The sequence below is a fragment of the Oncorhynchus gorbuscha genome, linkage group LG04 (assembly GCF_021184085.1).
Source record: "Oncorhynchus gorbuscha isolate QuinsamMale2020 ecotype Even-year linkage group LG04, OgorEven_v1.0, whole genome shotgun sequence".
Taxonomy (NCBI): Eukaryota; Metazoa; Chordata; class Actinopteri; order Salmoniformes; family Salmonidae; genus Oncorhynchus; species Oncorhynchus gorbuscha.
Genome location: NC_060176.1, coordinates 52,093,859 through 52,121,239, shown reverse-complemented (window position 1 = coordinate 52,121,239; position 27,381 = coordinate 52,093,859). Strand labels below are relative to the sequence as shown.

The following is a 27,381-nucleotide window of genomic DNA, read 5'->3' as shown; positions in this document are numbered from 1 at the left end:
CCTGCAGAGAGCTGGGACCAAAGTAACAAAGCCTACCATCAGTAACACACTACGCCGCCAGAGACTCAAATCCTGCAGTGCCAGACGTGGGCCAAAATACCAGCAACAGTTTGTGAAAACCTTGTGAAGACTTACAGAAAACATTTGACCTCTGTCATTGCCAACAAAGGGTATATAACAAAGTATTGAGAAACTTTTGTTATTGACCAAATACTTCTTTTCCACTATCATTTGCAAATAAATTCATTAAAAATCCTACAATGTGATTTTCTGGATTTTTTTTTCTCATTTTGTCTGTCATAGTTTAAGTGTAACTATGATGAAAATTACAGGCCTCTCATCTTTTTAAGTGGGAGAACTTGCACAATTAGTGGCTGACTAAATACTTTTTTGCCCCACTGTATATAGTTCCAACTTCTGAGAAGGGGAACCAATCGTGAAACAGCAAGGCACAGCTATTTAAATCATTTGAAGATGGCCCTAAACAAGCTACTTTATGCAGTTGCATCAAACAATGTTATACATTTTTATCAAGGAATTGCATTATTTTACTACTACAGATGTACGATAGCTATAGAGGTAGTACATTATCGTCCCTGATAGATATTTGCAGCTGAAATTGTTGCATATAAAAAGCACCTTTGGTAAAGGATTCTCTTGTTGAAGCTGTCTGGGCTGTGTGTGTATGCGGTGATATCAGGGTAAAAAGCACTTATGCATAGACTCATGTCTAGGTTCTGAGATGATGATTATTGTGTATTGTACTCGTTTAAGATATAAATTAAAACATACAAAATCCTTCCTGTAACATCCACACAGAGAATATGGTTAAAATACCATAGGTGTCTATAGCCATGTCTCAGGGCTAGTCTGAGCCCTGCCACTTTAAAGTAAAGGTAGCTACACAAATACAATGAACAATGTATTTAAATGATTCCTCATTTAATACACCAAATACATTATAATACACTTACAGAATAACAAGTTATAAAAGTAAAGTCTTCTCTTAGGTTTGTTCAAACGCTGGCTAGGAGATATAGCTGTAGGTTACTGGACATGTGCAGGGGTTTGAGGTGTGTGTTGGGTGGGTGGGTGGGGGGGGTGGGCATAGTGGCTGTTGAGGGGGGCTTAGCCTAGTGCTGGCAGACGGAGCTGGATCGTGTGAGTTTGTACGTATCTACAGGCAGCCTGGTATTCACCTACAGGTATGTGTCCTTTCACTGTCCAGACATGTGTCCTCTCTGTGGTCAGAGCAGTGAAGAAAAGCAGTGTGAAATTCCAAATTCTAGTGGCTCCTCGTACTCCGGTGTTGGCCTTGAACATTAGCTCTGTCTCACAGCTAGAGGGCCTAACTCTGACCCTTAAAACCCTGCCCGTTAACCCCTAAATCGATGCTCTGCTTCGACTGTCAATGCATCGGCAAACTAAGGTCCTGTCAGGGTTGGGGTTAGATAATGATGTTAAACCTGTTTGAACACAGATCCATTCAGATAGAGAACATGATTCATATCAACATAAATCCCTGCTGCATCTCAACAGGTCCAGGATCCAGGCTCTAGTTCAGTGACACCATCACATCTGTCCACATCACAACTGTCCGACCAAGCTGCTGGAGTACACTTCCTCAGGATGGGAGGAGGGGGAAGAAGGGAAGGAGACAGACAGAGACTTGAGGGGTTCTCGGTCTTGTCATTGTGGAAGACAATCACCATTAAGTTCACAGAGTGCTCTTTGACATGATGACTGAAGTTAAAGAGGTGTGTGTGTGTGTGTGTGTGTAAGAGAGAGAGAGCGAAACAGTGAGTGAGTGTTAGTTAATACTAAGTGGTCCTTGTGAGTTGGGTTGAGGTTCAGGGTCAGGACAGGGAGGAGGGATTTCCAGCTCACTTTCTCCGAGGCTTCGGTCTGACTGGGGTAGGTTCTCTCTGGAGTACTCAGCATACCACTCCTGTACACACACCAATAACACATTAATCATACAATCTTTCTTGTCACAGCTGACATCAGAAATATACAAATTTGTAATCCAATTTGCTAGACAGCAGAAGAAGCTGGTAGGAGGCACTATAGGTGGACCTGCTCATTGTAATGGAACAAAGTATATGTTTGATACGGGTCCATTCATTCCATTCCAGTCTTTACACTGAACCTGTCTTCCTAGTAATCGTTCCACCAGCCTCCTCTGATAAAAAGGCAAGATTAACATCACCTTTATAGCTAGGTCACGTTAGCTAAAGTCTTATTTAAAGTGACAAATCTAGCATTGAGCAGTCAGCAGGATTCTGGTTGTCATGGCAGCACGAGGCTCACCTGGATCTCTTCCTCATACATCTTCATGCTGAGGTCACTCTTGGTCCGCGACCTCCGACCCAGGTACACCAGAAACGAGCTCTACACACACACACACACACACACACACACACACACACACACACACACCAGTCTATATTTTTGAGAGTATAGGACGGGAAAGGTTTGTGAAGCTGTGTGAGTGAGTGTGTGTGTCTGTCTATTTGTGAGTGTAGGTCTGTGTGTGTTCCCACCCCGCTGCGGTCCATGGCCACCAGTACTCCCTGTAGAGAGTTGAGTGAGGAGAGTCCAGGGCACGTCTGCTTATAAAGCTCCAGAGTAGCCAACGCCTCGTCACGACTCACCTCTGCCTCAAACACTATACCGTTCTCATCTACAACACACAAACACACATCTCAAACACTATACCGTTCTCATCTACAACACACAAACACACATCTCAAACACTATACCGTTCTCATCTACAACACACAAACACACATCTCAAACACTATACCGTTCTCATCTACAACACACAAACACACATCTCAAACACTATACCGTTCTCATCTACAACACACAAACACACATCTCAAACACTATACCGTTCTCATCTACAACACACAAACACTATACCGTTCTCATCTACAACACACAAACACACATCTCAAACACTACACCGTTCTCATCTACAACACACAAACACACATCTCAAACACTATACCGTTTTCATCTACAACACACAAACACACATCTCAAACACTATACCGTTCTCATCTACAACACACAAACACACATCTCAAACACTATACCGTTCTCATCTACAACACACAAACACACATCTCAAACACTATACCGTTTTCATCTACAACACACAAAACACTATACCGTTCTCATCTACAACACACAAACACACATCTCAAACACTATACCGTTCTCATCTACAACACACAAACACACATCTCAAACACTACACCGTTCTCATCTACAACACACAAACACACATCTCAAACACTATACCGTTCTCATCTACAACACACAAACACTATACCGTTCTCATCTACAACACACAAACACACATCTCAAACACTACACCGTTCTCATCTACAACACACAAACACACATCTCAAACACTATACCGTTCTCATCTACAACACACAAACACACATCTCAAACACTACACCGTTCTCATCTACAACACACATCTCAAACACTATACCGTTCTCATCTACAACACACAAACACACATCTCAAACACTATACCGTTCTCATCTACAACACACAAACATACATCTCAAACACTATACCGTTCTCATCTACAACACACAAACACTATACCATTCTCATCTACAACACACAAACACACATCTCAAACACTATACCGTTCTCATCTACAACACACAAACACTATACCATTCTCATCTACAACACACAAACACACATCTCAAACACTATACCATTTTCATCTACAACACACAAACACACATCTCAAACACTATACCGTTCTCATCTACAACACACAAACACACATCTCAAACACTATACCGTTCTCATCTACAACACACAAACACTATACCGTTCTCATCTACAACACACAAACACACATCTCAAACACTATACCGTTTTCATCTACAACACACAAACACACATCTCAAACACTATACCGTTCTCATCTACAACACACAAACACTACACCGTTCTCATCTACAACACACAAACACACATCTCAAACACTATACCGTTCTCATCTACAACACACAAACACTATACCGTTCTCATCTACAACACACAAACACACATCTCAAACACTATACCGTTCTCATCTACAACACACAAACACACATCTCAAACACTATACCGTTCTCATCTACAACACACAAACACACATCTCAAACACTATACCGTTCTCATCTACAACACACAAACACACATCTCAAACACTATACCGTTCTCATCTACAACACACAAACACTATACCGTTCTCATCTACAACACACAAACACACATCTCAAACACTACACCGTTCTCATCTACAACACACAAACACACATCTCAAACACTATACCGTTCTCATCTACAACACACAAACACTATACCGTTCTCATCTACAACACACAAACACACATCTCAAACACTACACCGTTCTCATCTACAACACACAAACACACATCTCAAACACTATACCGTTTTCATCTACAACACACAAACACTATACCGTTCTCATCTACAACACACAAACACACATCTCAAACACTATACCGTTTTCATCTACAACACACAAACACACATCTCAAACACTACACCGTACTCATCTACAACACACAAACACACATCTCAAACACTACACCGTTCTCATCTACAACACACAAACACACATCTCAAACACTATACCGTTTTCATCTACAACACACAAACACTATACCGTTCTCATCTACAACACACAAACACACATCTCAAACACTACACCGTTCTCATCTACAACACACAAACACACATCTCAAACACTATACCGTTTTCATCTACAACACACAAACACACATCTCAAACACTACACCGTACTCATCTACAACACACAAACACACATCTCAAACACTATACCGTTCTCATCTACAACACACAAACACACATCTCAAACACTACACCGTTCTCATCTACAACACACAAACACACATCTCAAAACACTATACCGTTCTCATCTACAACACAAACACACCATCGTTACATCTCAAACACCATACCGTTCTCATCTACACCACACAAACACACCATCGTTACACACATCTCAAACACTACCGTTCTCATCTACACCACACAAACACACCATCGTTACACACATCTCAAACACTACCGTTCTCATCTACACCACACAAACATCGTTACATCTCAAACACTATACCGTTCTCATTTTACAAACATTTTTCATTGCACGCATGCACACACTTACCCTCAGGATCTAACAGTGGTTCTTTGTTCTTCCGGCTGTAGTTCATACGGAACACAAACGCATCCAGGATGAAGGCAACGATGATGGTCATCACCACCTAGAGGACAGAGAAAATTACACACACGCACGCACGCACACGCACGCACGCACACACGCAGGCACACACACACACAACTCTCACCATGGTGACAATGTAGAAGGTCATGAAGTAGAGGCGGCTCCAGTGAGTTGTCATGGAGGTCACTCCTTCCTGTTGGGTAGGGGACAGCAGCTGTGAATCAACCTCAGTAACTTGGACAAGCTTGACAGTCAGGCAGCAGCAGAAGTTTAATCAGACAGGTGACAGGCAGCATACAGTGTGAGAAGGAAGAGTCTTACCATGGTGATGTACCAGTTGTTTACCACAGTCAGCTCAAACAGAGTCACTGCAGAGAGAGAGAGAGAGAGATGCTGAATCCCACATCAAAATATATCCGTTTATTATATAACAAAATAGTATATAGGGAACTGCCTAGTATTGACGACTGTGTGTGTGTTTACCAAAGCTGCTGAGAATGTTGTCGAAGTTGTTGAGATAGTAGTAACCTTCATCCAGCATCGTCCTATTGCCTATGGTTACATTGATCTGCCTGTATGAATCTGCTACTGTACTGGTACTGTGAGTACGAGAGATAGAAGAGAGACAAACTGAAACCCACCCTGACCAAGGTGGCCGTCATATTACTGGAGCACCAATATCTTTTCTAGTATTCTTAGTCTGTGGTAGGCTCTGCTTCGAACAAAGTGTCAGGTTAGACTGACACGTTAGTGTGTGAGTGAACTGGGTGTAAGAGTATATGTGTGACTCACTTGCAGCAGTTAGGGTAAACTACATCAGCGAAGAACTCCATCCCCACAATGGCAAAGGAGTAGTAGAAGATGATCAATGTCAGCCCCAGGCTGAGAACACATACAAGTTTTTATTAAGTAGGTTCTTACACAAGGTTCATAGAGTTGAAGGTGGAAGTTCACATGCCAAATACATTTAAACTCATTTTTTCACAATTCCTGACATTTAATCCTTGTAAAAAAAGTCCCTGTTTTAGGATCACCACTTTATTTTAAGAATGTGAAATGTCAGAATAATAGTAGAGAGAAAGATTTATTTGAGCTTTTATTTCTTTCATCACATTCCCAGTGGGTCAGAAGTGTACATACACTTAATTAGTATTTGGAAGCATTGCCTTTAAATTGTTTAACTTGGGTCAAACGTTTCGGGTAGCCTTCCACAAGCATCCCACAATAAGTTGGGTGAATTTTGGCCCCATTCCTCCTGACAGAGCTGGTGTAACTGAGTCAGGTTTCTAGGCATCCTTGCTCGCACACGTCTTTTCAGTTCTGCCCACACATTCTCTATAAGATTGAGGTCAGGGCTTTGTGATGGCCACTCCAATACCTTGACTTTGTTGTCCTTAAGCCATTTTGCAACAACTTTGGAACTTCCTTCCTGAGCAGTATGACGGCTGCGTGGTCCCATGGTGTTTAGACTTGCATACTATTGTTTGCAGAGATGAACATACCTTCAGGCGTTTGGAAATTGCTCCCAAGGATGAACCAGACTAGGTCTACAATTTTTTTCTGAGGTCTTGGCTGATTTCTTTTGATTTTCCTATGTCAATCAAAGAGGCACTGAGTTTGAAGGTAGGCCTTGAAATACATCCACAGGTACTTCTCCAATTGACTCAAATGGTGTCAATTAGCCAATCAGAAGCTTCTAAAGCCATGACATTATTTTCTGTAATTTTCCAAGCTGTTTAAAGGCACAGTCAACTTAGTGTATGTAAACTTCTGAACCACTGGAATTGTGATACAGTGAGTTATAAGTGAAATAATCTGTCTGTAAACAATTGTTGGAAATATTACTTGTGTCAGGCACAAAGTAGATGTCCTAACCGACTTGACAAAACTATAGTTTGTTAATAAGAAATGTATGGAGTGGTTGAAAAATGAGTTTTAATGACTCCAACCTAAATGTATGTAAACTTCATACTTCAACTGTACATGTGTTGTATGTAAATATGGTGGGTTATCATTCAGGGGGAAAAGTTGTTACCTTGCCATCCTCGGGAAGAGTTCAAACATGGTGTCCAACACGTTACGATACCTCTGCTTTATCTTAAACAACCTAAGAGATAGTACACACACACACACACACACACACACACACACACACACACACACACACACACACACACACACACACACACACACACACACACACACACACACACACACACACACACACACACACACACACACACACACACACACACACACACACACTAATAGACGTGATGATCAACACAATATTTATGAATCTACATACCGGTAACACACATATATGCACCTAAACAAAATACCCACACAAACAAATTGCCCCGCTGACAAAATACGTGCGTGTTTTCGTGGTAACCCACCTGAGTAGCTGCAGTGGTCTGAGCACCACAATGAAGTAGAAGGGCTCCATGTCGAAGGCCAGAGCAATCAATCCCAGAAAGGCAAACACCGTCACAAAGAAGTCAAACCTGGTGAGGCGAACACAGAGACACTGATGGCTGTTATGCTACTGAATAAACTCATTGGACAAGTTAAGGGTTGAGGGTTAGGGTTAAGGCTTTATTAAGGGTTTAATGGTCAGTACTCACAGGTTCCAGCCGGAGCTGAAGTAGGCCAACGGTCCCATGCCTGTTACCTTCAACAACACCTCCACCCCATAGACTAGAGATTGAAAAAGAGCGAGACAGAGAAAAAGAGAGCGAGCGGAGTAAAAATGTGTGTTCTCACTAGTGACGAAAAGGATGTGGCTCTCTGTGTATCTGTATCTGCGTGATCTTACTGGTGAGGAAGACAATGTAGCTCCAGGGGACTATTCTGGACGAGGAGAATCCACCTGCAGAGGGAGGGGACAGAGATCAGAAACAACCTTACTGTTCAACTTTTTGGCCTCTACTTGACACTTAGGGACGATTTCCTGAACCCAGATTAAGCCTAGTCCTGAATTAAAAATCATGCAAAATAGGGAATCTGCATTAAAAGTACTTAATAGTCTGGGAATAGGTTTAGTTACTATTCAACATGTAGGTTTCTACGAGGATCCACACTCCGTTGACGGCCACCACCACATCTACAGAGGAGAGAGAGGAGAGTTAAATGTGTCCTAGGGTTAGTCCCGTCCAAGAGTTAGGTTTGGTCCTAGGTTTACAACCCAGATGATAGTACTATAGCTAATACTACTAATAATGGATGTCCACTTACACATGGTGTACTGGAAGGATTTAGACTTGACCAGCAGGTTGATGCCTGGTAGAGACAGAAACAGAAGGATGTCAGTCAGTCTGAGTCACCTTAGATAAGAGGAGAGGACCACAGCAGTGGATGCGATGGAAGAAAGGGAAAAATACAAGTCACCTTTGAAGATAAGAAAAGTAGTGTGTGGAAGATCATCAAACCAGTGTTCCCCGCTCCGCCGTGCCTACAGAGTACAATCACACGCACGCAGGCACATATCAGTGAGGTGTATATTTACATACACATATATACATATATATACACACACTCCCCTACATATTTATTTGGACAATGGAGCTAAAACTTTTCATTTGGCTCTATATTCCAGCATTTTGGATTGGAGACCAAAAGTTTCATACATACAGTTGGAGGTGGAAGTTTACATACACCTTAGCCAAATACATTTAAACTCAGTTTTTCACAATTCCTGACATTTAATCCTGGTAAAAAATTCCCTGTCTTCGGTGAGTTAGGATCACCACTTTATTTTAAGAATGTGAAATGTCAGAATAATAGTAGAGAGAGATTTATTTCAGCTTTGATTTCTTTCATCACATTCCCAGTGGGTCAGAAGTTTACATACACTCAATTAGTATCGGTAGCATTGCCTTTAAAATGGTTTAACTTGGGTCCAACGTTTCGGGTAGCCTTCCACAAGCTTCCCACAATAAGTTGGGTGAATTTTGGCCCATTCCTCCTGACAGAGCTGGTGTAACTGAGTCAAGTTTGGAGGCCTTCTTGCTCGCACAAGCTTTTTCAGTTCTGCCCACACATTTTCTATGGGATTGAGGTCAGGGCTTTGTGATGGCCACTCCAATACCTTTACTTTGTTGTCCTTAAGCCATTTTGTCACAACTTTGGAAGTATGCTTGGTGTCATTGTTCATTTGGAAGACCCATTTGTGACCAAGCTTTAACTTTCTGACTGATGTCTTGAGATGTTGCTACAATATATCCACATTACTTTCCTTCCTCATGATGCCATCTATTTTGTGAAGTGCACCGGTACCTCCTGCAGCAAAGCACCGTGCTTCATGGTTGGGATGGTGTTCTTCGGCTTGCAAGCCTCCCCCTTTTTCTTCCAAACATAACGATGGTCATTATGGCCAAACAGTTCTATTTTTGTTTCATCAGACCACAGGACATTGTTCCAAAAAGTATGATCTTTGTCCCCATGTGCAGTTGCAAACCGTAGTCTGGCTTTTTTATGGCGGTTTTGGAGCAGTGGCTTCTTCCTTGCTGAGCGGCCTTTCAGGTTGTGTCGATATAGGACTCATTTTACTGTGGATATAGATACTTTTGTACCCGTTTCCTCCAGCATCTTCACAAGGTCCATTTCTGTTGTTCTGGGATTGATTTGCACTTTTCGCACCAAAGTACGTTCATCTCTAGGAGACAGAACGCGTCTCCTCCCTGAGCAGTATGACGGCTGCATGGTCCTATGGTGTTTATACTTGCATACTATTGTTTGTACAGATGAACGTGGTACCTTCAGGTGTTTGGAAATTACTCCCAAGGATGAACCAGACTTGTGGAGGTCTACAATTTTTTTCCCTGAGGTCTTGGCTGATTTCTTTTCATTTTCCTAGGATGTCAAGCAAAGAGGCACTGAGTTTGAAGGTTGGCCTTGAAATACATCCACATGTACACCTCCAATTGACTCAAATGATGTCAATTAGCCTATCAGACACTTCTAAAGCCATGAAATAATTTTCTGGAATTTCCCAAGATGTTTAAAGGCACAGTCAACCTAGTGTATGTAAACTTCTGACCCACTGGAATTGTGATACAGTTAATTATAAGTGAAATAATCTGTCTGTAAACAATTTTTGGAAAAATTACTTGCGTCAGGCACAAAGTAGATGTCCTAACCAACTTGCTGACCTCAACCCCATCGAACACTTTTAGGATGAATTGGAACACCGACTGCGAGCCAGGCAAAATCACCCAAAATCAGTGCCAACCTCACTAATGCTCTTGTGGCTGAATGGACGCAAGTCCTTGCAGCAATGTTCCGACATCTAGTGGAAAGCCTTCCCAGAAGAGTGGAGGCTGTTATAGCAGCAAAGGGGGGACCAACTCCATATTAATGCCAATGATTTTGGAATGAGATGTTCGACGAGCAGGTGTCCACGTACCTTTGGTCATGTGGTGCATGTATGAAAACACCCCAGAATAAAAGGAGAAATTCATTTGAAACATTTGATCTCAAATCCAAAATGCTGGAGTATAAAGCCAAATGTAAAAATGTTTACTTCACTGTCCAAATAAATAGGGGAGAATAGATATAGGTAAATCCACACAGAGACATATGCGAACTGTGTATTTGTGTGTGTGTTAGGCTTACCTTCCATTTGAGGCCAATTACTTCATAGAATTTATAGAAGTCATCTAGGCTGCAACAGAACATCACACACACCTCTTTAAAAAAAAATACTTCTAGTATGTGTGTGCTCATACACTATGTGTGTGTGTGTTACCTGAGCATGGGTGCTCCTGCAGTGTTTAGGGCCTTGTATGTGAGGAAGCGGTCTCTGGCAGACATACGGGGTCTGTAGAAACGCATTAGACCATCAAACTGCTTCAGAGACAGACCCATTGGCCTCTAAGGAGCAAACACACATGCACGAAATGCAACAGTTATACATAAGTTACAACAGCTTACCGACACTACCTGGGTGTGTGTATGTACCTGTCTGCTGACCAGCAGTTGGAAGGCATGGTCGATAGCGGAGCGTTTGTGGAGCATCAGAGATTTAAACTTCATCTTCTCAACACCGTTAAACGTATCGAACACCACTGCCAGAAGCTGCAACACAAACACACTATCAAACCATGGCCAAAGGGTAGACAGGGAGGAAACAACAGCGTGTGTGTGTGTGTGTGTGTGTGTGTGTGTGTGTGTGTGTGTGTGTGTGTGTGTGTGTGTGTGTGTGTGTGTGTGTGTGTGTGTGTGTGTGTGTGTGTGTGTGTGTGTGTGTGTGTGTGTGTGTGTGTGTGTGTGTGTGTGTGTGTACCAGGTTCATGATGAAATAGAGTTCAATGGAAAGGTAGACAATGAAGAAGACACAGGACCAGCGGTTCCTCGAGTATGCTGGCATCATCACGTCTGGGAAGCTAGAGGAAACAGGACACCAGCAATCTCATTAGGTACTATACTGTCTTGAGAGTAATACAATCTCAGCAAGCACTATGCTGTTCAGTGGTGTAAAGTACTTAAAAGGAAAGGTTCACCCATTTTGAGTGATGTTCTATCGATGCCCTGGGTCATTTCATGTTTTCATGAGTATCTGAGTTATTGCCATTCAAACAGGCAGAAATCCGGCTGGTATGACATAGCACCGTGATAAAGTTGCTCTCACTACACTGGAAGTTAATAGGAATATGACTTTTAGATTGCAAAAACGTCTATCATACATGTCAGATTTCAATACTGACTCATGTCATAACTCTGATGTCTTTTCTCGAATGAGCCATTGATCATATTTTTGTGATATTCCTACCTCGAGAAATGTGTCATTTAATGGAGTCCAGGATGCATTGCATGATGCCATTGCCAAAGATATTAAAGAAAGAAGATAGGAATCTAATGGCTGAAGGAACGTATAACGCCCCAACCAGTAGACTGTCGACCAATCGCACTCACATTGTCATGCTGTGCCACGCGGTTGCTAAGCTCATCGTCAAGCAATCCCTTCTCAAAGTTAGTCTATATGTTGAGAAACGTGGCTATTTTCCTTGAAAGTACATAATGTCACAATTCCAAAGCTATAAGATACTACAGATAGCAAGTTAATTATCTCACATCTCTTTGCAATGTCTTACATTATGTTGACGAAATTTGTGCTAATGTTGTGTTTTTGAGCTAGCGCCCATAGACTCCCATTCACTCTGAAGGAGAGAGCTCCTTTATGGGATCAATATTAGAGGTCGACCGATTATGATTTTTTTCAATGCCGATACCAATACCGATTATTGGAGGACCAAAAAAAGCCGATACCGATTAATCGTCCGACTTTTTACAATTATTTGTAATAATGACAATTACAACAATACTGAATGAACACTTATTTTAACTTAATAACAATAAAATCAATTTAGCCTCAAATAAATAATGAAACATGTTCAATTTGGTTTAAATGATGCAAAAACAAAGTGTTGGAGAAGAAAGTAAAAGTGCAGATGAAAGCTGGTGGTTCCTTTTAACACGAGTCTTCAATATTCCTAGGTAAGAAGTTTTAGGTGGTAGTTGTTATAGGAATTATAGGACCATTTCTCTCTATACGATTTGTATTTCATATACTTTTGGACTATTGGATGCTCTTATAGGCACTTTAGTATTGCCAGTGTAACAGTATAGCTTCCATCCCTCTCCTCGCTCCAAACCTGAGCTCGAACCAGGAACACATCGACAACAGCCACCCTCGAAGCATTGTAAGAGCAAGGGGAGCAACTAAGCCAAGTCTCAGAGTGAGTGACGTTTGAAACGCTATCAGCGCACACCCCGCTAACTAGCTAGGCATTTCACATCGTTTACACCAGCATAATCTCGGGAGTTGATAGGCTTGAAGTCATAAACAGCGCAGTGCTTGAAGCACAGCGAAGAACTGCTGGCAAAACGCACGAAAGTGCTGTTTGAATGAATGCTTACGAGCCTGCTGCTGCCTACCATCGCTCAGTCAGACTGCTCTATCAAATCATAGACTTAGTTATAACATAACACACAGAAATATGAGCCTTAGGTCATTAATCTGGTCGAATACGGAAACTATCATTTCAAAAACAAAACGTTAATTCTTTCAGTGAAATACGGAACCGTTCCGTATATTATCTAACGGGTGGTATCCCTAAGTCTAAATATTGCTGTTGCATTGCACAAAGGAATTTGAAAATGTATATACTCTTATTTTTATACTATATAGGAAGTTTATTTCAAACCAAATACTTTGAGACTTTTACTCAAGTAGTATTTTACTGGGTGACTCATTTTCTTTTAAGGTATCTTAACTTTTACTCAAGTATGACAACTGGGTACTTTTTCCACCACTGATTCTGTCTGGAGAGAGTATTACAATCTCAACAGTCACTATGCTGTCTTGAGAGAGTATTACAATCACAACAGTCACTATGCTGTCTTGAGAGAGCATTACAATCACAACAGTCACTATGCTGTCTTGAGAGAGCATTACAATCACAACAGTCACTATGCTGTCTTGAGAGAGTATTACAATCTCAACAGTCACTATGCTGTCTTGAGAGAGCATTACAATCACAACAGTCACTATGCTGTCTTGAGAGAGCATTACAATCACAACAGTCACTATGCTGTCTTGAGAGAGCATTACAACCACAACAGTCACTATGCTGTCTTGAGAGAGCATTACAACCACAACAGTCACTATGCTGTCTTGAGAGAGTATTACAACCACAACAGTCACTATGCTGTCTTGAGAGAGCATTACAACCACAACAGTCACTATGCTGTCTTGAGAAAGCATTACAACCACAACAGTCACTATGCTGTCTTGAGAGAGCATTACAATCACAACAGTCACTATGCTGTCTTGAGAGAGCATTACAACCACAACAGTCACTATGCTGTCTTGAGAGAGCATTACAATCACAACAGTCACTATGCTGTCTTGAGAGAGCATTACAATCACAACAGTCACTATGCTGTCTTGAGAGAGCATTACAACCACAACAGTCACTATGCTGTCTTGAGAGAGCATTACAATCACAACAGTCACTATGCTGTCTTGAGAGAGCATTACAACCACAACAGTCACTATGCTGTCTTGAGAGAGCATTACAACCACAACAGTCACTATGCTGTCTTGAGAGAGCATTACAACCACAACAGTCACTATGCTGTCTTGAGAGAGCATTACAACCACAACAGTCACTATGCTGTCTTGAGAGAGCATTACAATCACAACAGTCACTATGCTGTCTTGAGAGAGCATTACAATCTCAACAGTCTCTATGCTGTCTTGAGAGAGCATTACAATCTCAACAGTCACTATGCTGTCTTGAGAGAGTATTACAATCTCAACAGTCTCTATGCTGTCTTGAGAGAGTATTACAACCACAACAGTCACTATGCTGTCTTGAGAGAGTATTACAATCTCAACAGTCACTATGCTGTCTTGAGAGATATCTACTGGGTGAAATTCCACAGTGTGCCATCACAGCAGCAAGATTTGTGACCTGTTGCCATGAGAAAAGGGCAACCAGTGAAGAACAAACACCATTGTAAATACAACCCATATTTATGCTTATTTATTTTATCTTGTGTCCCTTAACTATTTGTACATTGTGTATATATATATATATATATATATATATATATATAATATGACATTTGTAATGTCTTTACTGTTTTGAAACGGTTGTATGTGTAATGTTTACTGTTAATTTTTGTTGTTTTTCACTTTATATATTCACTTTGTATGTTGTCTACCTCACTTGCTTTGGCAATGTTAACACATGTTTCCCATGCCAATAAAGCCCTTGAATTGAATTGAATTGAGTATTACAATCTCAACAGTCACTATGCTGTCTTGAGAGAGCATTACAATCACAACAGTCACTATGCTGTCTTGAGAGAGCATTACAATCACAACAGTCAAAGAGCATGAAACATTTCAGATTATTAGAGACACAGGTGTATAAAGTAGGAGTTATGGTGTGTGGTAGATGAGCAAGTCTTACTTTGCGGTGGTCAGTAGTACAAAAAGACTAACGATGCTGTTCTCCAGAGTGTTGAAGTACTGAGAAGAGAAAAGCCAGACAAAACAGTATGAGACAGTCCCCTTCAGTTAGCACAACTAGCAGTCTTCAGAGGCACAACATACTGAAAATGTCAGTCAAACTGTTTCACTTACTGGATCAGAAGTGTTAGGGGAGAACAGACAGAAGCCTGTAAAGAGAGAGAACAGATCCATACTCAGACAGGCATAATAGAACATCATTGAATTTAGATTTTGTTTTAGATTTCAAGGTACAGTTGTTTGTAAGATCATAGAATTTCCACTGTTGTCCAATGTTTTTGGAGGCTCTTCGAGGATTGTAATTTAGGATCAATGTCATTATTAACTTCGATGAACAGCCAAGATGTGTGTTTGTGTGTCTCACCCAGGATGGCGAAGATGACCATGAAGAAGAGCAGCAGCAGCAGGATATCTATAAAAGGGGGAAGGGACTGGAAGATTTGACGCAGGTTTCTGATTGGACAAGAGGGTGACAACAACAGTTATTCATACTTTGGAAACAACAAAGCAGTGCGAGGTAATACAGGTAAAGGTGTGTATGTGATGTATCTGCGGTGTGTGTGTGTGTGTGTGTGTGTGTGTGTGTGTGTGTGTGTGTGTGTGTGTGTGTGTGTGTGTGTGTGTGTGTGTGTGTGTGTGTGTGTGTGTGTGTGTGTGTGTGTGTGTGTGTGTGTGTGTGTGTGTGTGTGTACCTGCGAACGGCACCACAGTATCTGCAGTCCACCAGGAAAATGGGTCTGAGAGCTCTGGTCACACGCAAGTGTGACGTCTGCCGGATCAGAACCACTATGGCCTCCACAAACTGGAGCAGCAACACACACGTCTACACACAGGAGAGACCAGCTGTCAGTCATACGAAATGGTGAAACTATAACTGTTTGTAAACCATCTAACTGACAGGCAATAATGTGTCACTCTTGTGAGTATGCAGGGTCTCACGGGGTCCCTCTGGGACCACTCTTGTTTGCAATCTATATGCACTGCTTGGGATGCTCCTATACAGTTGTGTGTATGTACTAGAGGTTGACCGATTATGATTTTTCAACGCCGAAACCGATACCGATTATTGGAGGACCAAAAAACCCGCTACCGATTAATCGGCCGAGTTTTTAAAAATGTCTTTGTAATAATGACAATTACAACAATACTGAATGAACACTTATTTTAACTTAATATAATACCTCAATAAAATCATTTTAGCCTCAAATAAATGATGAAACCTGTTCAATTTGGTTTAAACAATGCAAAAACAAAGTGTTGCAGAAGAAAGTAAAAGTGCAATATGTGCCATGTAAAAAAGCTAACGTTTAAGTTCCTTGCTCAGAACATGAGAACATATCAAAGCTGGTGGTTCCTTTTAACATGAGTCTTCAATATTCCCAGGTAAGAAGTTTTAGGTTGTAGTTATTATAGGAATTGTAGGACTATTTCTCTCTATAACAATTGTATTTAATATACCTTTGACTATTGGATGTTCTTATAGGCACTTTGGTATTGCCAGTGGAACAGTATAGCTTCCGTCCCTCTCCTTGCCCCTACCTGGGCTCGAACCAGGAACACCCTCGAAGCATCGTTACCCATCACTCCTCAAAAGCTGCGGCTCTTGCAGAGCAAGGGGTACAACTACTCCAAGTCTCAGAGCGAGTGATGTTTGAAACGCTATTAGCGCGCACCCTGTTAACTAGCTAGCCATTGGCTTCTTGCTGCCCTCACGTAACAGGTTGTCAGCCTGCTACGCAGGCGCCTCGTGGAGTTTAATGTAAGGCAGGTGGTTAGAGCGTTGGGCTAGTGACCGAAAGGTTGCAAAAACGAATCCCCGAGCTGACAAGGTAAAAATCTGTCGTTCTGCCCATGAACAAGGCAGTTAACCCACCGTTCCTAGGCCGTCATTGAAAATAAGAATGTGTTCTTTAACTGACTTGCCTAGTTAAATAAAGGTGTAAAAATAAATATATAAATAAATATATATATTTTTTAATTGCCCACATTCGGTGTCCAAAAATACAGATTACTGATTGTTATGAAAACTTGAAATCGGCCCTAATTAATCGGCCATTCCGATGAATCGGTCGACCTCTAGTGTGTACCTTCACCATGGTCCTCTTGTGTCTGATGAATGTGTGGAAGCCGAGCCAGCGCAGCTTCATGCAGAGTTCAAACGCCACCATAACCAGAGCCAATAACTCCAGAGTGGCGTGGACCTACAGAGACAGAACACATCCTTTAGCCTTTCACCCCTAACCTCTGACCCCTAACCCAGCAGGTCCAGAGTGGTGTGGATCCGTGGCAGTGTGTGTGGCAATGGCAGTGTGTACGTACATAAACATCCAGGCGTAGTGATGGTACAGCGGGAGCCTCAGAGAGAGAGAGCACCATCAGTAGGAGTCCTGTTAGCAGCTCCATCATGTAGAACAGGTGGTTGTGAGCAAACAAGTATGCTGCCAGCGCCTTTGGATTCCGAGGATGTGTGAAGAACTTATCATTGTTCTCTCCTTCCTATGGACCGACCACACACACACTTGCATCTGAATTCTGTTTAATAATACAAGTGTGAAAATAATACATTTGTTCTACAGCTCTCTACCATTCACCTGAGCTATACCTATAGCTACAAATAAAATGTACTGTCATAACTCTCCTGTGACCATCTGAAGAATCAGTTTACAGTGGGTCTGCTCTACAGCGTGCTCTCTCTCTTAGAGGGGGAAGTTGGCTGTTTTATGGTCGGTCATAAAATACGCTGCCCCCATGCTCCGTAGTGTTCGAGATTGGAATGTAAACTGTGGAACACAGAGAGACACTTGGACATCGAAAGTTTGAGTAATTAAATAATATTTATATATATTTGAGAGAAGGTGGGAGTGGTCCGTGGACAATTAAAAGAGAGTCATGACAAGTGTGTTTCATTTGGTAATCTCATGAAGACAGGAAACACACATAACTGTATCTCTTAGTGTACATTTCCCAGCTATCAGGTTTACATCTAAATATTGTGAAACGTATGTGATTAAACATTAAACTATTTGTGAAGAGATGTAATGTGATGTTAACCTTCTAAATGAGAAAACATGGGTTTTTATATCAAGTTAATTAAATCAATGGCCACGCCCCCATGAGCATAGACATTACGTCAGCATCATGGTCTGCCTTTTTCTCAGAAGTTTATAAAACCCACTCCTGACTAAATGTACATTTGAACATTTGACCAGAAAATATGAAGCTGACGCTACATGTTGAAATGGTTAAGAACTACAACGCTATAGGCCACAGAGACCATACAGATGTAGTTTTGCCTACACGGCTGGAAATGGTTAAGCTCTGAGACTATCAATCACTACAGAATAAGAGTAAGTCCTAGACGTATAATTACTAGTCTGCAGCTGGAAATGACGAAAGTCTAGTATGAGAATACCGACAACCGCGGAAACATCTTTACTATGCAACGACCATCTGTAGGCCTGACGTATCCATTACAACAGACACTATCCAGAGCCGCGGAGAAAGCTACAACCACAAAGGACATTATGACTTCTGGAGAAGTTAACCAGACTCTGATGAACTGACTCTCCAGCAGATGGACCGGTGAAATATATACATTGCAATTATGTGCAAAGGATTAGCATTTCAATGAATATTATAATTATCAACTGTGTGGAGTGAATCCATTTTGTCTTTCCCGCTCTTTCTCAGTCTCCACCCCTTTGTCTAACAAGCTGTCATATCGGCTTCGTCCGCTAGGGACTTTTTATTTGTGTCACGTAGTAACCCAAATATCTACTCTTTGTTTGTTATATATTTCTGTAATTATTTAGTTAGTTCGTAAATAAATAATTAAGCAAATTTGTATATCACTGATTCATCATTTAGGCTAGGGTTCGTGCAGATATCCAAGGGTTTGCGACGTTCAGTAATGAGAACTGATGAGGTAATATTAATTCATTAATAAGCGACTGTTTTGATAAGATATGAAAATATCTGAAGAGTCGATTCGGGAAATAGAGACTCTAAACATTTTCCCGTGGTGCCCCGACTTCCTAGTTAATTAAAGATGACCTGATTAGCTTAATCACATAATAATAATTACACATAGAGAATTGATTTGATAAAATAACAGTCTTCACATTTAATGGTAGTCATAGACATGACAGTACACAAAAGGTTTAGCACACAAACTCACATGATCTACCTGTCACAAGATGCTGATGTGTCCCACCATAGCTAGGCTTTCTTACAGTCAGCTTACAACTCATAACATTACAATGTAGCTCATCATTACCATCTAACTTTTAAAGTAAATACCAAGCAGACTGTAATATAGTCTAGCTAGCCAACATGCCAAAATGGCTGTGTGTGTGTGTGTGTGTGTGTGTACCTGTAGATAGATGGCTGCTTCCTGGTAGTTAATCTCCCAGCTTTGTTGAAGTGAGGCATTGTGTGAACTGTAGTTTGGTGGTGGCCCCGGTGTTGGTATCACCTGGTTATTCACTATGTCATACCCTCCTCCTCCATCTACACAGAAGAAACAACCACAACATTATTAATTTGTTAATACAAAATAATTAAAGAGCCTCCAAAACCTGACAGATATATTTAGTCATTTCCTATACTATTACGGAGCTAATACACACTAGAGTAGACAAACTGGTGGGACAACTTCAACAGCACTGTATCCTGCATGTTCACAACATATCCTACACGCAAGCACACACACACAACACACCCACACATACCCACACATACCCACGCTATCTAGCTGTAGCTCGGTGCAGAATGAGGAGATGAGGACCGGACTCTCCTCCAGGGTCAACTCTGCACTGTTGTCATGGATACCAGGAGTCTCCGTCTGCACTGCCGAACACTCCATGGCTCTGCTAGCTACCAGTGGTCCAGGAGTTTGAGTGTGTTTGGGTGTGGGGACGTGGTCCACTAAAGCAGTGTGTGTGTCATTCACAGTTCACAGGTCCAGCGTCCTCGCGCCTCCAGGGACACGCACGGGCTAACATTCCACTGCACACGGACACACGTCAGAGAGACAATGTAAAAACAGATCCCCCACAGGGATCCCCAGACAGAAGTTCACCACAGCTCAGAGTTCCAGACACGCGCAGAGAGGGGGTTCACCCTGTGTTCTTAGAGACAGGTATGTCCTCTGTCCCAGGAACAAACAAACCATTCAATGAAAAACAAATGTTGCTGGAGCGTCCGATGACAACTGGTGGACAGATGAACCATCCAGAGTGTCTCTCTTCAGTCAAAGGGCTAGGGTAGGATCCCACAGCCTCTGTCAGCAGCCTACCTCAGCCTGGGAGACTAGGCAGTCCAGAATGCAGTCACACTCTCTGCAGTTACAACTTCTCTTACCCTCTTTCGCTTCTCTTAACCTCGTTTTCCCTTCCTCTCTCCCTCTCTGGGCTCCTCCCTCTCTCCGCTCAGTGCAGTTTCACCTTTGAACTCAGTTCTGCTCTCTGTGCACATGGCTCACTTTTATAACCGGCAACGCCGCTCTTCACTGATGTTAGATTGAGGAGTGGCCTTCAAGTTATAGGCAGGAAGTTGGGTCACCTCCTAATGATGAGAGACACCAGACTGAGAATGAAGAAGGTCCTGATTAGATCCGTGCGATGTCTGGTTTGACTGTCTGGAGCAGGCTGAGGAAAATCTAAACTACCGTCTTAAACTTACCCTAAGTACTTACAATATCACTTCAGTCTCAGACACAACGATATAAATAATCATTCAAATCAACCCAACCCATATTTGAATCCAACTTTAAGTCATGCTTACTAAAGATAATATACAACCAGCTAACCATTGACTCTAAAAAAAATCTTCATAAAACCAAGCAGTAATGTCTCCTCCTCTCTTTAGGAATTACAGACAGACATCTGTGATCACTGGATCTAAGTGCCAAGTAGGCAGGAGTCATCGATATTATGCCAGCCAGCTGTCAGCCAGTCGGATCCTGCACACCGAAGCCAATTCAGGTACTGTGACAGTAGCGTGTTCTGAGCTCAGTCTGCTGCTGTGTAGGGATCAAACTCCAGTTGAGTGATAATAATCCTGGTGAGGCTCCTGTTCTCTCAGGCCTCTGGCTACGTGGTGATAATGAAGTGGCCTAGTATCTGCTGTTGTTCTAATAGCACTGTGTCTGTCTGTGGGTAAAGTCCCAGCCACTCGTTTGTTTTTCAGAACAATAAAACATTCAGAGCTCCCGTCAACAACGAACTGAGGTCAGGCCCCGTGCCTGCCTGTGGCTCCACAGGCCCATACAAACACACACAGGGCAGTCCTGATCAGTCCTCTGGGCTAAGAGGAAAATAGTACAGAAATACTCTCTTTCCTCCACAGTGGCTTCTCCAACTAGGCTAAATCACAAGAACAAAGCCAGCAGCTGGATCATGTCCTGTCGTGAGCCTGAGTGACGGTCTGCTCAAGGCTGTGTGTTTTAGAGCAGGCCTCCTTTTGCTGTGTCCTGCTCTCTACTGCCTGTGGAACAATCTTCTCCTCCCAGGCCTCAGGGTAGTCAGCCGTCCTCCCACTCCAGATATCCTGGAAAAACACCAGTCCTTTTCCTGTCCACTTCCAGAGGAGCTCACACACACACACACACACACACACACACACACACACACACACACACACACACACACACACACACACACACACACACACACACACACACACACACACACACACACACACACACACACACACACACACACACACACACACACAGAGAGAGGCCCGGGGGGGCCCTAGAGAGGAGACACACACACTGCCCCGCGTGCGCTGTGGGTGGGCGGAGGGGGGGGGGGGGCACACGCAGAAGTATCTGCCTTTGCTGATGCTGCTGTTTCCAGTGTGTATGTGAGAGGCAGTCTGCAATGTGTGTGTGTGTGTGTGTGTGTGTGTGTGTGTGTGTGTGTGTGTGTGTGTGTGTGTGTGTGTGTGTGTGTGTGTGTGTGTGTGTGTGTGTGTGTGTGTGTGTGTGTGTGTGTGTGTGTGTGTGTGTGTGTGTGTGTGTGAGGTACAAAGGCTACAGGATTACTGAAGTGGAGACGCACACAAACACGATCTCTGGGTCAGGGGGACACATCTCTCTTCTAATTTAAAGCGACAGAGGAGCAAGCCAGCTCTGCGTTTATCTGCTCTGATGACAATCAGCAGAACCTCCCAAACTACTGTACCCTCAAACTGTACCGCCGTCAGCCAAAACCTAACCTCAGCGTGCAGAGAAGCTGCCTCTCTGGTGAGTGTCCTAGAAGGGGTTATGATATTTTATCTTCAAATAATGTACAGTCACTGTTCAAGTAGATGCCTTTGGATGTACTCTTTGGTTCATGGTCGTTGCATATGATTTAAATCACTTTCTTACTGCACACCTTTATATATGAATGAATCCTTTCATACATGTTTGCCCATGGTAAGTGGTCAGAAAGAGATTTTGCTCAAAGTACATCCATTTTGCATACCCCACCCCACATCCATGTCTTCATCACTGAAAAAGATAAACGTTTGAGTTTGAATTCATTTGAAAGCTTACAAACAGGGTTGTCAAACAATTTGATAATTTCTTCAAAATGTTTTTATTTTATAGCCATTTTAATGCCAATTACCTAAAAACATGTGAACTCAGATTGTTCTTATTTTCACATGTTAGATCATGAGGTGATTTTGTTGTGCCCTTATCGGTTGAGACACAGCATATTCTTAAATACAAGGGTGGGTGTCAATTTAATCATAGAAACAGAATTCATAAAATGGACCTATCCCATTTGAGTAATTTTGCAGACGCTCTTATCCACAGCAACTTACAGGAGCAATTAGGGTCAAGTGCCTTGCTCAAGGGCAAACAGATTTTTCACAGTCGGCATGGGGATTCAAACCAGCGACCTTTCAGTTACTGGCCCAATGCTCTTAACTGCTGGGCTACCTGCCATCCCTTCAGACCACTGCAATTTATCTGCTACACCATTGAAAATTAATTGAAATTCATCGAGTGACAAATTTAATGGGAATGCCTATTCTATTACCAATACAGTGCATTCGGAAATTATTCCGACCCCTTGACTTTTTCCACATTTTGTTGGATCGGTCAGGTTGGATGGGGAGCGTCGCTGCACAGCTATTTTTCAGGCCTCTCCAGAGATGTTCGATCGGGTTCAAGTCCGGGCTCTGGCTGGGCTACTCGGGGACATTCAGAGACTTGTCCCAAAGCAACTCCTGCATTGTCTTGGCTGTGTGCTTAGGGTCATTGTACTGTTGGAAGGTGAACCTTCACCCCAGTCTGAGGTCCTGAGTGCTCTCATCAAGGTTTTCATCAAGGATCTCTCTGTACTCTGGTCCGTTCATCTTTGCCTCGATCCTGACTAGTTTCCCAGTCCCTGCCGCTGAAAAACAGCCCCACAGCATGATGCTGCCACCACGCTTCACCGTAGGGATGGATGGTGCCAGGTTTCCTACAGATGGGACGCTTGGCATTCAGGCCAAATAGTTCAATCTTAGTTTCATCAGACCAGAAAATCTTGTTTGTCATGGTCTGAGAGTCCTTTAGGTGCCTTTTGGCAAACTCCAAGTGGGCTGTCATGTGCCTTTTATTTAGGAGTGGCTTCCATCTGGCCACTCTACCATAAAGGCCTGATTGGGGGAGTGTTGCAAAGATGGTTGTCCTTCTGGAAGGTTCTCCCATCTTGGCGGATCCAAACTACTACCATTTAAAAATGATGGAGGCCACTGTGTTCTTAGGGACTTTCAATGCTTCAGAAACGTTTTGGTACCCTTCCCCAGATCTATGCCTTCCCACAACCTCGTCGCGGCCCTCTACGGACAATTCCTTCTCTGACATGCACTGTCAACTGTGGGACCTTTTACAGAAAGTTGTGTGCCTTTCCAAATCATGTCCAATCAATTGAATTTACCACAGGTGGACACCAATGAAGTTGTAGAAACATATCAAGGATAATCAATGGAAACAGGATGCACCTGAGCTCATTTTCGAGTCTCATGGCAAAGGATATGAATACTTAGGTAAATAAGGTTTCTGTTTTTTTATTTTTAATACATTTGCAAACATTTCTAAAAACCTGTTTTTGCTTTGTCATTATGGGGTACTGTGTGTAGATTGATGAGGACATTATTATAATCTTTTAAAACCTATTTTAGAATAATGCTATAACGTAACTTAATTTGGAAAAGGGGAAGGGGTCTGAATACTTTCCGAATGCACTGTATTTCTATAATAAATATCAATTACATTTCAATCGTGCTTTTCATAATCTCAAAGCGATTCAAAAGCAAAAAAACAAACAAGCATCATCATGAGTAGCCTAGCTACTGTATAGCAGCGGCAGGTAGCCTAGTGGTTAGAGCATTGGACTAGTAATCGGAAGGTTGCTAGATCGAAACCCCGAGCTGACAAGGTAAATGGCCTAGGAACCCACTGTTCCTAGGCCATCATTGTAAATAAGAATTTGTTCTTAACTGACTTGCCTAGTTAAATAAAGGTTTTAAAAAAATAGTTAGGTCAACCAATACATAATCATGAGTAGCCTAGCTACTGTATAGTTAGGTCAACCAATAATTGATGCCAAGTTGTTGAGTGCATCCAACCTCCAAAGATGGAGGGACAGTTCATGGCTTGATCAGAGGAAGGCCCTAAAAGTTGTCAGACTCCAGCCACCCTAATCATACTGTTCTCGGCAAGCTGTACCAGAGCGCCAAGTCTAGGTCCAAGAGGCTTCTAAACAGCTTCTACTAGCCATAAGACTCCTGAACATCTAATCAAATGGCTCCCCAGACTATTTGCATTGCCCCTCCCCCCTCTTTTACACAGCTGCTACTCTGTTGTCATCATCTATGCATAGTCACTATAACAACTCTACCTACATGACTCTGTACTGGTACCCCCCTGTATATAGTCTCGCTATTGTTATTTTACTGCTGTTCTTTATTTACTTGTCCGTTTTTTTGTTAACTGCATTGTTGGTTAGGGGCTCGTAAATAAGCATTTCACTGTAAGGTCTACTACACCTGTTGTATTCGGCGCATGTGACTAATACAAATTTGATTTGATCATCAACCAACAACCCCCAAACAGGACAGGTCACCAAAACAATAAGGCTCTGAACAGTTCATAGCTGTTCCGTATAATCCGATTTATAAAACAATATTTAACTAGGCAAATCAGTTAAGAACAAATTCTTATTTACAATGACGGCCTAGGAACAGTGGGTTAACTTCGCAGAACGACAGATATATACCTTGTCAGCTCGGGGCTTCGATCTAACCACTAGTCTAGTCTGAACATTATAAATAATAGAATATAATTAGTAGACTGAAGCTAAGCGCCTAGCAAGTAAGCTAATGATCATTATGAGACAAGAAAAGTTAAAACAGATTACAAGACAAGTCCTAAAAATGACGATAGCCATTATGAATATGCTGTGCTAAATGCAATTAGATTTGTCACGGGTTGCAGCCACCTTTGACTTTGATATATAACGTTTACTAGCTGGGTCAGCTAGCAACGCAGTAAAATGTGGATGTAAACAAAAACTTACTCTCGTCTCCCCTCTCTGTCTCCTCGCTCAACAGACCGCTGGTAGCATCATCCCAGGTCAGGATGAGGGGCACGTCGTCATCGGTACCCTCCATTCTCCCGGACTGGCAAGATTAAATCCACATGTAAAAGCAACGTAGTACCCCCCAAACTAGCTAGCTAGCGTTTTTAGCTGATAATTCCTGCTAGCTAGACTAGCCCTTATCTACTGGCTAATGCTATGGTCAAAACATAAACGACATAGCTAGCATAACGACGCATCGTGCTAGCTAGATGACATTAGCTACCTCTTGCTACCTGGATAACTAGCTAACTTTCCACGTGACTCCACTAAACTAAGAGTGCTCGAAAAGCACCCGATAAACGAGCTTATCTTCATTAACAGTCGTCTATTAGTCAAATGGCTAGATACTGCTGCTTGATTTATCCCGAGTTGACATCTGTCATTGACCAGTAAACTATGCTATTCTAACTCATCGATGTCCAGTCCATCAGCATTAACTGCCTACAAAAATATTTGCTAGCGGAAAGACTGAGAATAGTTTTGTAAACCATGACTCATAAGCATTTTGTTGGTACCACCATCAACTAAGGTTTGTATCCAAAGTCGAAATAAATATGAGATATTTTCAAATAACGGTATCTCCATCCAAATAGAGCCCCACAGCAAAGGTGTCATAATAACCATAAAACCTAGCGGTCATACAGGGAAATGGTTCCAATCGTTTTTCACCCATTCATTTTTTTTCCATAGGGAATTTTAGAACCCTTAAAATAAGGGCTTTGTTTCGTGAAGGCTTACCCTGGGGGGACGTTTTGATTACCTTTATAAATCTCTCTCGAACAAGGTGACTTCTATCAATATATTCAGCTCTCCTATTCGAAAATGCTAATTAGCATCAAAGTAGACATCATGTAAGACTACAAATCCCTGCAAGCTTCTGCATGTCATCTATAGTTACACCTTTGCTAACAGGTATTGTGTCAATATAAAACTTGCACAAGTCAGTTCAAATAATGTTCAATTTAAATACATTTACCAAATGTATTCATTACTAAATTTAGCTAACATTAGATAGTTAATCCAGAGATTCTTACATTTGCCTCGATTCAACAGTCTCGTGCAGATCATAATGGCATTTATAGTTCTTTATGATAGCTACATTAGCAGCTAATCAGCGTTTCATTTTTGGGGGGTAAATACAGACAATTATATTGATAAAATTCACCTTCTCCTTGAGAGATTTACACAGTTATCAAAACATCATGCCAGGGTAAACCTACATGAAACACAGCCCTTATTTGAAGTATTTCTAAAATCCTCTATGGGAAAATTTAATGGTGGAAAAATGATTGGAACCATTTCTGTGTTTAACCTCTATGTTTTATGGGTATTATGACTCATGTGGCACTCAATAGCTTGCACAGTAGGCTGTACTATTCACTTTACTACAACGCCACTGACGACCAGCAGTCCTTGTTTTTCAAAAT

General features: G+C 42.0%; 1 protein-coding gene across 7 annotated transcripts; it reads right to left on the bottom strand.

Moving 5' to 3' along the window:
• Window positions 1-921: 921 nt before the first annotated feature.
• LOC124034250 (two pore channel protein 1-like) lies at window positions 922-26,570 on the bottom strand. 7 transcript variants are annotated; one of them, XM_046347163.1, is made up of 28 exons: window positions 25,892-26,570; window positions 20,073-20,339; window positions 19,705-19,841; window positions 17,652-17,828; window positions 17,420-17,533; window positions 16,025-16,155; window positions 15,697-15,785; window positions 15,447-15,481; window positions 15,274-15,332; window positions 11,577-11,676; window positions 11,252-11,368; window positions 11,040-11,164; window positions 10,907-10,955; window positions 8,681-8,744; window positions 8,528-8,572; window positions 8,340-8,396; window positions 8,109-8,162; window positions 7,918-7,990; window positions 7,690-7,797; window positions 7,326-7,397; window positions 6,083-6,172; window positions 5,774-5,889; window positions 5,612-5,658; window positions 5,415-5,483; window positions 5,234-5,330; window positions 2,544-2,683; window positions 2,311-2,391; window positions 922-1,948 (listed from the first exon to the last, which is right to left on the bottom strand). In XM_046347163.1, exons 2-28 carry the CDS (start codon window positions 20,194-20,196, stop codon window positions 1,811-1,813), a joined length of 2,508 nt encoding a protein of 835 aa, XP_046203119.1. In that variant the 5' UTR covers window positions 20,197-20,339; window positions 25,892-26,570; the 3' UTR covers window positions 922-1,810. The 7 variants fall into 7 exon arrangements, with proteins under 7 accessions (XP_046203119.1, XP_046203118.1, XP_046203122.1 ...); XM_046347162.1 differs by having other exon boundaries at window positions 20,073-20,918; window positions 25,892-25,962; XM_046347166.1 differs by lacking the exon at window positions 20,073-20,339.
• Window positions 26,571-27,381: the final 811 nt, after the last annotated feature.

Coding starts and splice junctions, on each gene's coding strand:
- LOC124034250 (XM_046347163.1), bottom strand. CDS start 20,196: ATGGAGTGTTCGGCAGTGCAGACGGAGACTCCTGGTATCCATGACAAC. Junction 7,991..8,108: donor CTACATTGTCTTCCTCACCA/GTAAGATCACGC, acceptor TTCAATCTCTAG/TCTATGGGGTGGAGGTGTTG. Junction 5,484..5,611: donor ACAACTGGTACATCACCATG/GTAAGACTCTTC, acceptor CCTACCCAACAG/GAAGGAGTGACCTCCATGAC.